The sequence below is a fragment of the Mycetomoellerius zeteki genome, unplaced genomic scaffold (genome assembly GCF_001594055.1).
Source record: "Mycetomoellerius zeteki isolate Tzet28-1 unplaced genomic scaffold, Tzet1.0 scaffold1110, whole genome shotgun sequence".
In the NCBI taxonomy this organism is placed as follows: Eukaryota; Metazoa; Arthropoda; class Insecta; order Hymenoptera; family Formicidae; genus Mycetomoellerius; species Mycetomoellerius zeteki.
In genome coordinates, this window is record NW_017256030.1 from 66,055 (window position 1) to 77,546 (window position 11,492).

The window sequence follows — 11,492 nt, forward strand, 5'->3', positions numbered from 1 at the left end:
GAGCATATGTCTATAGGACTTTTTTTCTTAGTTTTTTACTCCTCTACACGCTCCCGAAGTTTTGCGATTTAATTTGGAAACACCCTGTATAATTTAAATTAATGTGTAAGAAAAAGCTGTCGATTAAATTTTATCACGCAGTGATTTATATTTGTCGTCTTATTAAAAGTTTTTTTTTTTCTAAAACCTTTTCTTTAATCCTGCGTTGATGAAATTTTCATTATCGATACTGCTTGTAATGTACTACTTCCAGTCTATTTCTTGTGCAAAGTTAGAAAAAAGTTAGAAATTCGTAGAAATCTGTCTTGCCATTTGTAAAGCTTGGATATTAAATAATATATAATAAGATATTATTTTAATTCTTGATTAACTCTTTCGAATTTAGCGATGCGATAAATTGTCGTTCAGCAAATTGAAATGAAAATTTACCGATTTAATATCCAAAAGTTGCTTTCGAAAGAGTTATACAAGATTAATGGTTTTTCACGATTATATATTGCGAAAAGAAAACGTGAAATTGTATTCTGACGCTATTATTTCCATTGTCAATAATGTATTAAACAACGCATTAAATATTTTTTAACTTTTTAGAAGTTACGCTCACGCTTTCAGTTGAATTATCTCTAGTTTTAGTATATACGAGTCGTTGTGAACCGAACTTTTCGAGCACAAATAGCGATGAGATTTAAATTTTACGTTTTTTTTTTAGCTCTTATTTTTAATCGCATATTTATCCGGTATTTAAGGTATATTTACTTGAAATTTTCACAATACCGATATTATGTAGATATTTAAAACGAAAAAGATGTGTCAATGGTATCTTTGATATCACAGTTTCAATCTGTAAATAATACTTTCTCATTCATTATCTCAGATATAATGCTTAGCATTAAAAAAAGCTAAAAGAGCCAGGGAATAAAAAGAGATTCTACTATATTATATTAAAGTTGTTGCCGCGCGTGCAAGGTCATTAACAACAACTACATATAAGTGTGGAAGGAAAAGTGCCTTCTTGTAAGAACAAAAAGAAAAAAAGTAGCAGAAAACCGATGTACTGTTTATAACGTAAATTTGAAATTTGTCAAATCTATATATTTAATTGTTTCAGCATGCTTCTCTTTATAGACCATTTTAATCTAATTGTAAAATTTTGATACAATTCCAGCTGTCATCGCTTCCAGCTGATCTCGCATTTCGTTATCGCTATTTAATACGATATATACATATATATGCATGTAAAATATTTTATTTCTCATCTGTTAGATTTATTATCCGCGCAGAGAGATTAGCTGTGTAAGAAATAATATCGACTTGAACAAAATTTGAAGATATAAATAGTTTCTTTTTTCTTTTCGAACACACAATCATTTCACGCGAGTAAAATTTTGTAAGTTTCTGAGCACTGCTTAAGAAGTAATGAAAATAACAAAAAATAGGAGGAATTACCTATATTTATTATAAACGATAACTTTTACAATCTAAACAGCATCGACGACCCGTTAATATATGAATCGCCGTTTCTCTCCTCGAATACCTTCAATTTTCCACAATCGCAGAATATCTTCGCGATCGCATGTATAAATAATTTAGCTCGAAGAGCCGTGTTAAAACTTCGCACCGCACATACCTGGCGTGCGGTGATGCTCAGAAATTACGCTAATCTCATTCGGAAAATGAGTACTTACATTATGGCAATATGTAATAAATGTATATTGTCCAAAATATTAGACAGTAAGTCGACGGTAGATAATTATACGACTACTCTAATGAAAATATAAAATACAATATTAAATGTAATTTGTAATATCAACGTTATGGCATTAGTGAGCACGATCTTTCCTTCCCTCGTTATATAAAATTCTGAATGCTTGGATACTAAAAAAGGAGAGAGCCACTAATACACATCTTCTCCTTTTATGTGATCTCGTAAAATGTCGCGACACAAATGAAAAGGTTTATCACTCAGAAGAAAAGGTACACGTATGATATATGATAATTAAATCAATTTTATTTCGTAGCAACATCTCGACCCGATAATAAATGAATACTAACATCGTCTGAAATCGTTGATGCTAATTGGATTTTCCCTTTTTTATTCGACGTTTGGCTAAACATCGAATCAGTAGAACGTTTCTTCCATGCTCTCGTGGCAAGTCACGAGTGTCTATTTTGTAGTTGAACATTTACACGAATGATAACAGTGTTGAACATACTATCTACATTTATAGTTTGTTGAAGGATCGCGAGATACATTTCACGAAGAGTTATCTCTACTATTTTTGTATGTACTATTCGTGTTTTATAAAGTCTATTCTTTTTAGCAGAATGGTTGTATCTTTTTTCTTTCTCACATTGGAGAGAAAAAAAGGAAAGATGAATTGTGCAAGAAATTCAGCAAAAACGAATAGACCCACAATTTTAATTCCTTCAAATATCTCTGTGCGTATTCTAAATTTGGAGAAAAGAATTTACTTCTATCTTCGCCTCTTACTTTGCCATACGTCGCAGTATGCTCGCCAGCACGTGGATTCGAAAATAGAATATACATTTACACACACATGATTATGCGGAAATTTGTATAAATAAATGTCAATGTGTGTAATTATATTCCTTTGGTATCGGATATTTTATTAATTCAGGGACAACATATGATATAACGTACTTGATGCTAAATCTATACACACCAAGTATTATTCATTCTTCTTCGCCGATCCGTCCTTCGGGCGATCCTTGATAGCTGCCTGCTTCTTGTTCTCTAATACTTGGGCCTCCATTTCGCCGGAGAAGCCAAACTCGTTCACTCGGGTATGATCGGTCTTGTATATCCATCTTTGGTACAAAAATATGAAGAAAACAATATCGTCGCGGAAGCAGCCGATCCTGTACAGCGTCGGCATCTTTATCACAAATGCAAAAATATCGTCGATAAATGTGTTCAGGAATTTGTACGACAGCATACGCCATGGAAGATGCGCGACGCTACAATTTGTAGTTGATAAACAGTTGCGGCGTCATCATGATGAATCCGAAAGTCAACAGAAATCCGTACAACATACTGAGAACCCAAGAGTACCATCCCTTATGTTCCAGATACATTAAAGAATAAATCGCGTATCCTCCCAACAGAGGGTACAGCGCCCACGAGAGATACTTGAAGGCGAGTCTGTCATACTCTTTCGTAGAAGACTCTACGTACGATCCCTTATCTTGGAATGATATTTTCGGAAAGATACCGAATACTCTCATTTCTCTATTAACATTAATATCTATAACTTTGTTGATCTTCCACACTTCAATGCAAAGACCTATCGCGCAGCTGATGCGCACGACCGTGTTCGTCTCGTTATCCAAAACGTAAAGGAGAACGACGAGAGACTGGAATACATTGAAAAACACAGATCGTACCGATAAACCTTCCAAAGATTTTCGGTTGTTCCAGAATTGAATATCTGAAAAGGCATAAGGAGGTTCCTCAGATTGCGGTAGTGCGAAATACGTTCCTATTATTCGTTAGAGTTTTAAGAGCTTACCGTTTTTAAATGCTAAAAATTCAAACACGCTATGCAAGATTGATACAATTATAGTCAATCCTAGTAGATATGGATTTGTTTCAAGCAAAGTCTCTTTTAGGGTATCTTGATCGTTATCATCGTCATCAGATGCTTCTCCTATGTGAATAATGATAACAGATGATAAAACTTACTAACAATTCTTCAGGGAAAGTAAAATCAATAAGAAGTTAATCTGGACTATATAAGTCAACCAAGAAAACAGCCAATACGGTCGAAGCTAGATTTTGGGGTGCCTAATAATATTTTTATATGTAAATTCTATACATCTTTAAATTACATAAATTACGCAACGCGCTTACTATCGGACTTGAAACGCAATCATAAATTGAAGCTGAAATAATATCACAATTAAATTGATCATTGATTTAATAATGACGCTATCTAACATTTTAAAACACTGAAAAAAAGAACTTATTATGAAAAATATTACCTTATTCTAGCTGAAGTAATATTTTCTCGACCATATATTAGCTGTTTTCTTACTTATTTGAAATAGTAAAAACTTCGTTTTAATTTTCGCGATTTTTTAAATATAACAAACCCATGAACGACGACGTCCATTTATTTCTAACGGATTGAGCTGCATATATTTGCCATTTGAATAACGAGAGTGGCTGGTAAGTCAACCTAAGCTCCAATTGCTCTACGGTATTATTTAATGGTTGATAGTCCCGTTGCATGTTCCAAAAATCATTCATGTACAGTATTGGCTTGTAAAAATTTCCACCAGGTAAGAAATGTATATCTAAGAGAAGAGTAACAAGGAGTGTTTCTAGTACACAGATCTGCATATATATAATGTAAGTATATCTGTAAAATTACATTCATCCAGCGGCTGTGGTACTTGACCATACACCCAGTTGGTTTCATCAAATACTAAATTAACAGTCAAATTTGGGTGCCAGTGCGAAACATATTCCTGATCCATTAACTCAGCTTTCTGCAAGAGTTTAACACAAACAATATGTAACTTATGGTCAATTCAGTCTCTCACACTACACTGGATTAATACATATTAAAGGTTGCTTTTGGTGTTAAAAATTTGGCAAAGTAATTAAAATATACATACCTCCATCTCCTCTTTGCTGGCTGTGCTCTGGCCAGTCAACAAGTTGTGCCTCTTCTGATACTTAATTTTCTTATATTTATTTAACATTTTTCTCGAGTAGGATATATAGTCGCCAGCGTAAACACCTTTGCCAGCTTTGGGGTTCGGTGACTTTCCGCTTTTTGTTATATATATGTGCAGGTAAATCGAACCATTTTGCTTTAATCGTCCGGAAGGGACAAACGTGTGCTCAAGTACCTTGGATCCATCCTGATTTGGTCCGCCATACCAATCTCCATAAACCAGACCCTCTTCGAACCAAATCAAAGATTGCGGATCGTCAAATTTTTTAAAGTTCTCGGACTCGGACAGATAAACACTAAGGTCAAATAATGTTCCATTTGAAAATATATTTACAGCTTGTAAACGCGCGTCGCCAACGGCGTTGGGAGACTTGGGATTATTATCAGAGCGTCTAAAGAGGCTACTAATAAAATAAATTATGAGAGCTCGTATGATTAAGGATTTTGTTATGGTAAAGAATGATTCTAAGCGCGACTGTTGTGCCTTCTGCCTCTGCTCATTATTCTCCGTGTTCGCCTGCAAGAAACGTCAAATTACAATTCAATCTCGACAATACTCGAATATGTCGGTACAACAAATCACGGCAATTTACAAATAAATTTTAATATTCACGACTATACCTAATTATGTGGTATTGCACAATCTTTCGTTAAAAATAACAGACGAAAAAACTCATGTTTAATTTAAAAAGATGATGTAAATCCCCTATGTGCATTCTCAAGACACCTCCTTGTGAAGCAATCGTGAAAAAGGAGTAAACAATAAATATAATACAACAAATTAACGCACTTCTGTCTCGTCGTTATTTTGTTCGGTTCTCGGAACCAGTTCACCATTGGGCTGACTGTTATCCATATTTTCTGTAACATCTACTTCCGCGTTGTCACGATGATCATCCCCAGTAACTACCATCTTTTTTCGTCAAATCGTCAGCTCTGTCAGCTCCCATGCATGCATGGCGGAATTAAGGCGCTTTTTCATGATGACGCTCAACGTTCGTTTTTAACTAAAGTCACTAGATTAACACAGCTTGCTTTCCAGCAAGAACATAGGCTGCGTTCAGCAGACTCAACAGTTTTGCAACCGTTTTATGATTGGCTGCGTTCAGCAGAACGTTTGTTTTGCAACTGTTGTAAGTTTCCTTCGCGCTAATTGGATCATACTTTTAGATCTAGAAGAATGGTCCTATCTCAGCAGACAATCATAAAACGGTTGACAACAGAAATTCTAACCAGCAATTGGTTGCATTAGTTCCGCATTTCTCTAATCTTCCGCGAAATACGCCCAATGGCTGCGTTCAGCAGACTCAACAGTTTTGCAACCGTTTTATGATTGTCTGCTGAGATAGGACCATTCTTCTAGATCTAAAAGTATGATCCAATTAGCGCGAAGGAAACTTCCAACAGTTGCAAAACAAACGTTCTGCTGAACGCAGCCATAGTCAGATACTGTGTAACACAGTAATCAGGCTTTTTGTATAATATCAGTAATCACAATTTAGTCAGCATGGATACTGTTCAAGAGCAAGAATGAGATAGAGTGAGATAGAATGTATAGGATAAAATGAAATAGAAATATGTCACTAGTACTATAAATGGTTGCTAAGTCATGTGATTGCAACAGCGAATCAGAATGCGTAACACCGGTTGCGCCTATTTGATAAATCTAGGGCCGGTATTCATAGTCAGTTCTTATATTCAAGATCGTCTCAAGTTCAGCCTTGAGATGTTATGAACCAATAAGAGAGCCGCATTAGCGTATTAAGACATTACTTAAGACGGTCTTGAAATAAGAACCGACTATGAATACCGGCCTAGGACTCTAGCTCTAATGGCTCCTACACACTGGACGTGGAAATGCTTACCGCACGGCAAGATGCGACGCGATAACCAATGAACATGTTAGGAGCTGTAAGCTTATTGGCTACCGCGTCACATTTTGCCGCGCGGCAAGCGTTTCCGTGTCTAGTGTGCAGGAACCATAACATGTTTCAATATGCTCCTACTATAGCTCATTCACTCCAACGCGCTTTAAACGGAGAGCACAGACTCTTGCATAACGCATAAGTCCGAATAGATGTTTTAAGCGTTATGGCCGCAGCACAGACTCTTGCATAACGCATAATGCATAGTACATAAGGAAATCGACCAATCGAAATTCTTCTTTTCCATGGAATGGAAGGAAAGGAAAGATTCTGATTAGTTGATTCGTTTATGCACTATGCGTTATGCAAGAGTCTTTAGAGTATATCCATACAAACTTGCATAGCCGCATAAACGTATGCATAAAGAAAATTATTCAATCGCATTTCTCCTATAAAGACGCACCTAAATTGTGATTGGATAATTTTCTTTATGCATACGTTTATGCGGCTATGCAAGTTTGTGTGGATATACCCTTACGACCGTTGCGACAATTCTTGTGCTCAGGGCCTCTATCTTGAAAAGTACGCATACGATAAACTAGAGAAATACTATAGTGCACGTAACATATGCTATAGTATTTCCCTAGTTTTATGTATGCGATCCTTTTCAAGAATATAGGTCCAGGGTCTCTATTCTAGAAAAATATCGCATACGAAAAACTAGGGAAATACTACAGTATGCGTCACATATACTATGGCATTTCCCTAGTTTTACGTATGCGATTCTTTTCAAGAATAGGGGCCCAGGGTCTCTATTCTAGAAAAATATCGCATACGAAAAACTAGGGAAATACTACAGTATGCGTCACATATACTATGGCATTTCCCTAGTTTTACGTATGCGATACTTTTCAAGAATAGGGGCCCAGATCCTATATGGCGACAAGGTGCCATGTAAAGACATCTTTACATTTATTTGCATTTTACAACTCCGAAGTTCGAGTCTTATCGCAAACTCATTAATTATTTTTCTATATGTCGGGTATATGACGTCATCGGTTTTTTTTTTAACAACCGCGTGCAGCCGCTACATGAAAGCAAGCCCATTCGCGTGGAATCTGACAGATTTCCCGCGTATAGTACCGCGCGTGTATAAACAATTCTGTGTGCATATATATATATATATATATATATAAATAGTTAGAAGCGTTATTCTTGGAAGTTTATTGATGTCAGTGCAAAATGAATATAACAAATGTTATTCAACGACGGGAGAGAGGATTCGGTAAATAAACAGAAGCGTATACGTCTTACAAAGAGATTTAAATGGGTTTATTTTGTATTTGTTGTGGGTGCAGGTTATCTATGTTGTAATAACCAGTTAGATTGAGCTTTTTAAATTGATTTGGATTGTAATTTAAATGTTGTGTAATCGATGACTTAATGACGAATTTGAATGATGCTTTGTAATTACAAAATGGAACTATAATGGCATATATTATAATGAGAGAAGATTGCTAAGAACATAATTTGCTATCAATATTATTTCTATCCATAAATTTTGATGATATTCTAAATAGTTAGAATGATACATTTTGTATTTGTAGAAAATTAAAGTATTATTAAAATAGTTTATTATTATCATTACTGCAATAATCCAATAAAATTAATTAAAATTAGTAAAAAATTAAAAAATATATAATTTAAATAAATGATTAAATTATGTGTCTATTAAATTTTAATGGTACACTAATTGCTTGATGTCTTATTCAGGAATAATATGTGATTACGACATCGCCCTTCATCGCCTGAAATGCTACTACGATGATGTATATCGTGGAATAACTCCGAATGTAAATGCAGCTGATTACAATCCTGAGCCACCGGTGTTTGCATGCCGTTTCTGCACCACGCCAGGATACGAAGAGATTCTTGCCTTGGCAAACGAAGATGGAAAAGTCGCTTTTCAAGATACCAAAATTAAGAATGAAAATAATCTACCATTAGAAGGAACACAGGTTGTCATTGATTTCAATTCCTATTTAATAAATGTGTTTCTTAGTATAAGCACAGGAATATTAATGGGAAATATGTATATTTTTCAAGGCACACTGTAATGCAATCTTCGATATTGCTTGGATGCCTGGGGAGATGAAACTGGTTACAGTATCAGGAGATCACACAGCACGTTTATGGGATGTCACAAGGCCTGAAATAAAACAAATTAATAACTTTGATGCACATTCAAGAAGTGTAAAAACAGCAGTATTTCGCGATGATGACAGAGGTACTTGGTCTGTTCATTAATGAGTTACAAACATTTATATTTCTTGAAAAAAATTGCTGTTTTGAAAAAAGCCAGATTTTCTTTTTATCTTTCATATGAAGGACAAAAATACATCAACACTTTTTGTATTTCTTTCACAATCTAATTCTTTATGTTCATTTATAAATCTGCATGAAAAATTTAATGGTGTAATGTGCATTTATATCTCAGATATCTCAGAATTTTTCAAATATTTTTAGCTGTCTTTGCAACGGGTGCTAGAGATGGTTTCATCATAATATGGGACGTTAGAGCCAATCACAATGATCATCCTAAGCCAGATAATTGCATTGCTAATGCGCACAGTTATGGTGGCTTCAGCAATACAAAAAAGAAGTCGCACACTCAACCATCACGAGCGCATAGTATTACCGGCTTAGTGTTTCAAGATGATTTTACACTAATCTCTTGCGCTGCAGGCGATGGGTAAGATTGCTTCCTACTGCGTATTTGTATAGGAGTATAATATCTTCTTGGTTTCAGTCTGTTAAAAGTGTGGGACTTGCGCAAGAATTACACTGTCCACAAGAAAGAGCCAATAGCTAAGCATTTAATGAATTATTCAGGGAATAGTACTAGGAATGGCTTCTCCTCGTTGTTAATATGTCCGGCTAGAATTACATTATATGCAAGTTGCATGGACAACGTTATATATGCTTATAATATATCGTCGTATAATCGTAAACCGGGTAAATGTTCCTCCTCTTTGAATTATAAAATATATGAATACATTCTATTCTAATTCTAACGAAATAGAATCACGAAAAAAATTCTTTATGACAGTGGCAGAATATCATGGACATCAAAATCATACATACTATGTAAAGACTTGTTTGAGTTCCGACGGCCGCTATCTAGCCAGTGGATCCAGCGATGAACTCGCGTACATTTGGAACACTAGCAGACCGGGCGCACCACTAGTTAAACTTTCCGGTCACACAGATGAAGTCACTTGCATTGCATGGTGCAGTACTGGAGAAACTAAGGTTCCATTTTAATGTTTATTATTATAAATACTAATTAAAAGTTTATTTTATTATATATCGTAAAAATATTTTTAGAAAGTATTGATTGCATATTTATAGCTATCTTAGACTCACTGCGTGATACAATTCTAAAAGTATAAATGATTATAATCTAGATTTAATAGTTTGATACTTATCTAATCCTGAGAATCATTTCAGATAGTGACTTGCTCCGACGATGCTTGTCATAAAATATGGAGAATTGGACTGGAACATGAAGAAGATAACAAAGAAGTAATAATACGTGGTCAAGCTGAAGTTGTGGAAAGATACTTTTTAGAAAAAATGAAACTGGAAACTACTCCAAGTTCTCGACACTCAAATACTTGTCAGGAAACTACACCAAGTTCAGATGAACACAAGGCATCTACTCTTACTCCAGGTAAACATAAAAGTTATTATATGGAGGTGTATGATTTATATGCAAATAAATGGAAGATATAAATTTAATAAGTCTTAAAGTTTAGAAAACTGAGACTATGAATGGCCAAGTGATCTTAAATTTTGAATAATTTAAAAAAGATTTTTCTTTGAGCTTTTCAAAATTTGATAAATTTTTAAAGAAATATTTTCATTCTTTACAGTTACGACTCCCGAATCTAGTAAGGAAGATTACAATAGAAATAAACACAATTCTACCAAACGTAGTTATCTGCAAATGATGATGGGATCAAGATCTGAGGGAAAGTTTAAATGTATTTTATCGCCTATTCATGAAACCCACGAGATGGTTGTGAAACGAGTTCACATGGATAATCGTGGTATGCGAAGGCTGTTTAGTTCAAGTAACGAGAGCCCTAGTACGAGTAGAGATAACAATTTGGACGAACCTAGTACGAGCCAGTCCACGAGCAAGAATGAAGCTATTTTTTCGCCTACATTAAACTTGCCAAATTTCGTAATGGATGGAACGGCGCCGCATTTGCTTGAAATATCACCACAAAAGTACAAGGAGAATGTCGATTGGTTAACGAAAATTAGGAAGGAGAGATACGAACAAAAGAAGACGGCGTCAGTCTCAAGTAGTCCGAAGACTCAATCGACACCTAGTCGAAGATTCAATAGGTCACGATCAACTGAACCCCAAAAAGTTACAAAAACAACAAAAAGTGTTTCTTTATTGAACTTCTTTAAAGTCACTAGTAGAGACAACGAAAAGGATCTATCTTCGAATAAAAATAATTTGCCATCAACTTGAAAATAATATACGCAGAATTTAGTAATTTTCACAATATTCACGAATTAAATATTGAAATTCTTTTCGGATTCAGTTTCAGTTTTTATTTTATAATATAAAGACGAAGGATTTTTAAATTTTGGTCGCTAATAGTAGGGGAGAGTGGTCTAAATCGGACCGTGTTCTAAATAGGACCTTTTTAATTTAAATGAATACGGTTAAGCAGATTTGCGTACTATTTATAACGTAAAGTCTTTATAAGATACCGAACACGTGATAGCAGTTTGATAGTTCTCTGTCATAACATTCATAAAATAGAGGCAAATATGTATTTTCAGCCATCGCGTGCGAAAATTTTTTTAAAAAAGAAAATCCTTGTAAATCATTTTATAAAAG

The 11,492-nt window shown here is 34.8% G+C and overlaps 2 protein-coding genes across 2 annotated transcripts; one reads left to right on the forward strand and one right to left on the reverse strand.

The window, feature by feature from the left end:
- Nucleotides 1-214: 214 nt before the first annotated feature.
- Nucleotides 215-5,667, reverse strand: LOC108726652 (cleft lip and palate transmembrane protein 1 homolog). Its single transcript, XM_018454343.1, is given in 7 exon segments — nt 215-2,982; nt 2,984-3,449; nt 3,531-3,668; nt 4,114-4,317; nt 4,395-4,512; nt 4,642-5,220; nt 5,494-5,667. Coding segments are annotated over 7 exon segments (1,920 nt in total). The 5' UTR covers nt 5,617-5,667; the 3' UTR covers nt 215-2,690.
- A 2,113-nt stretch (nt 5,668-7,780) lies between these two features.
- Nucleotides 7,781-11,117, forward strand: l(2)dtl (WD40 domain-containing protein denticleless). Its single transcript, XM_018454356.1, has 8 exons — nt 7,781-7,853; nt 8,342-8,586; nt 8,675-8,855; nt 9,095-9,320; nt 9,378-9,583; nt 9,678-9,880; nt 10,079-10,301; nt 10,504-11,117. Exons 1-8 carry the CDS (start codon nt 7,811-7,813, stop codon nt 11,115-11,117), a joined length of 1,941 nt encoding a protein of 646 aa, XP_018309858.1. The 5' UTR covers nt 7,781-7,810.
- Nucleotides 11,118-11,492: the final 375 nt, after the last annotated feature.